This window comes from Physella acuta, unplaced genomic scaffold (genome assembly GCF_028476545.2).
Source record: "Physella acuta isolate Inbredline_101_S28 unplaced genomic scaffold, ASM2847654v3 ptg000311l, whole genome shotgun sequence".
NCBI classification, from domain to species: Eukaryota; Metazoa; Mollusca; class Gastropoda; family Physidae; genus Physella; species Physella acuta.
The window spans coordinates 109,129-110,901 of NW_026731830.1; the positions used below are offsets into that span (position 1 = coordinate 109,129).

Below are 1,773 nucleotides of genomic sequence, written 5' to 3' on the forward strand. Positions count from 1 at the left end.
AATGGAAAAAGGTCAAAATTATAAATCATTAAAATAAATATAATCGAACGTTTTAGTGTAAAGACTGCAACAAAAAAGTATAAACCATTTTCGAATGTATGCAAACATTTAATTTATTTCTATCATGCGCATATAACACACAATACGGTAATGTTTTTGTTAAATCTAAATTTAAATCTTGAATGTTGCTAGTTTTGTTTTGTTTTAGCATAACTGTTTGTTAGTTATTTCCCCTGCATTTTTTTTTCTTATTATTGTAACATTAACATGTGAGTTAATTGAGTGTAAATATAAGTTTTGTAATTTATAAAGCAGCAATACACGGTCGATTTCATACTAAACATTCAATACACTTATTAACTAAGGCCCGGGGTTGGAACAACATGAACTCTAGAACCCTAAATCTATTTTAAAACTCTAGAAAAATAATTACAATTATTATTAAGGGGCCTATATAGCAGCTTGAATAATTTTAAAAAAAAAATCTTAAGTATCTTTTTTGTAGAAATAAAGTTATGACAATTTTTTTAGTTTACTCGTACCAATAATCATCTACTAGCAATACATGTTGCTACGAGTACACATTTCTAAAACTAATATCACAAGATGATTTTTTGGGAGCATAATTTAATTTTAGTACACACTGTGAAATAGTGCCTTGTAATTATCAAACAAAATGTTTACGTGTTTTAAATGTTACAAAACAGGCATATTAAAAAAAAAATGTTATTCCATTTATTTACTACTAACTTATGTAACATACACCTGAATATTTAATGAAGGGAAGTAACCTTAACAAAAGGTAAGACAAATTAATCCACATGGTAGCCTTGTTTACAGTCATATACAAGTAATACTTTCTGAAATTGCATTACTATATTATGAAACAAAAATCATTAACTGCATTTAAAAAAAAAATAGAGAACGGGTTTATGTCACGAAAGTATAACAACCTGATTTTGACCTAACTGATGACAAATGTTAGTGTCGAGTTACACTTCAACAAGAAATAGGACGTATACAAGGACCAGATTTAACCATGAAACTATATCTACATATTCCTATCTCTCTACTGGGAAACTCTACTATTTGAAACCACTTATAATGGATATGGATGGCACTGAAGGATACCAGCTCCCCACTCAGCAACCAGAAAAAAGAAATTTAATTGAGGAAATGAAACAGCAAGAACAAGAACTACAGAAAAAAGCACCTGAGCCCAGTTTTACAATCGTCCAAGAGCCTCCAGAAGGACACCCTGATTTTTTGGTGGCTGAAATTTCACTCCCTAATATTAAAACTGCCCAGTCTTTGACCCTGAATGTTGGGGAAGACAGACTCATGTTGACCACAAGATCACATGTTTATTACCTTGATATTTTCCTGCCTTTTGATTTGTTATTTGATGAATGCGGTGCCCAGTTTGATAGAAATTCTAAGATTCTCACAGTAACCATGCCAGTAAAACCACTAGCAGAGAGATGATGCATTGTGGGTCTGATTCTGTCAAGCATTTATCAAGCTCATTTTGTACATTTTCAACCAGTTTTCACTGTGTTCATAACCCTGTGAAACAATAAAATATTTAAATAAAAAAAAAAAAAAAAAAAAAAAAAAAAAAAAAAAAAAAAAAAATGGATGCTATTTGAATGGTCAGTGAATGTGTACACTAAGGAAAGAACACAAAAATCACGGCGTCATCTTCCGTTTTTAGAATATAAAGGAATGAACTATTTCATTAAAATTTTATTTATATTTACGTACGCTATGTAA

General features: G+C 30.1%; 1 protein-coding gene across 1 annotated transcript; it reads left to right on the plus strand.

Annotated features, from left to right (window-relative positions):
- The first annotated feature begins 1,098 nt into the window (after positions 1–1,098).
- LOC131940191 (PIH1 domain-containing protein 1-like) lies at positions 1,099–1,540 on the plus strand. Its single transcript, XM_059298817.1, has one exon. The coding sequence runs from the start codon at positions 1,105–1,107 to the stop codon at positions 1,483–1,485; it is 381 nt and encodes a 126-aa protein (XP_059154800.1). The 5' UTR covers positions 1,099–1,104; the 3' UTR covers positions 1,486–1,540.
- The last annotated feature ends 233 nt before the right edge of the window (positions 1,541–1,773 follow it).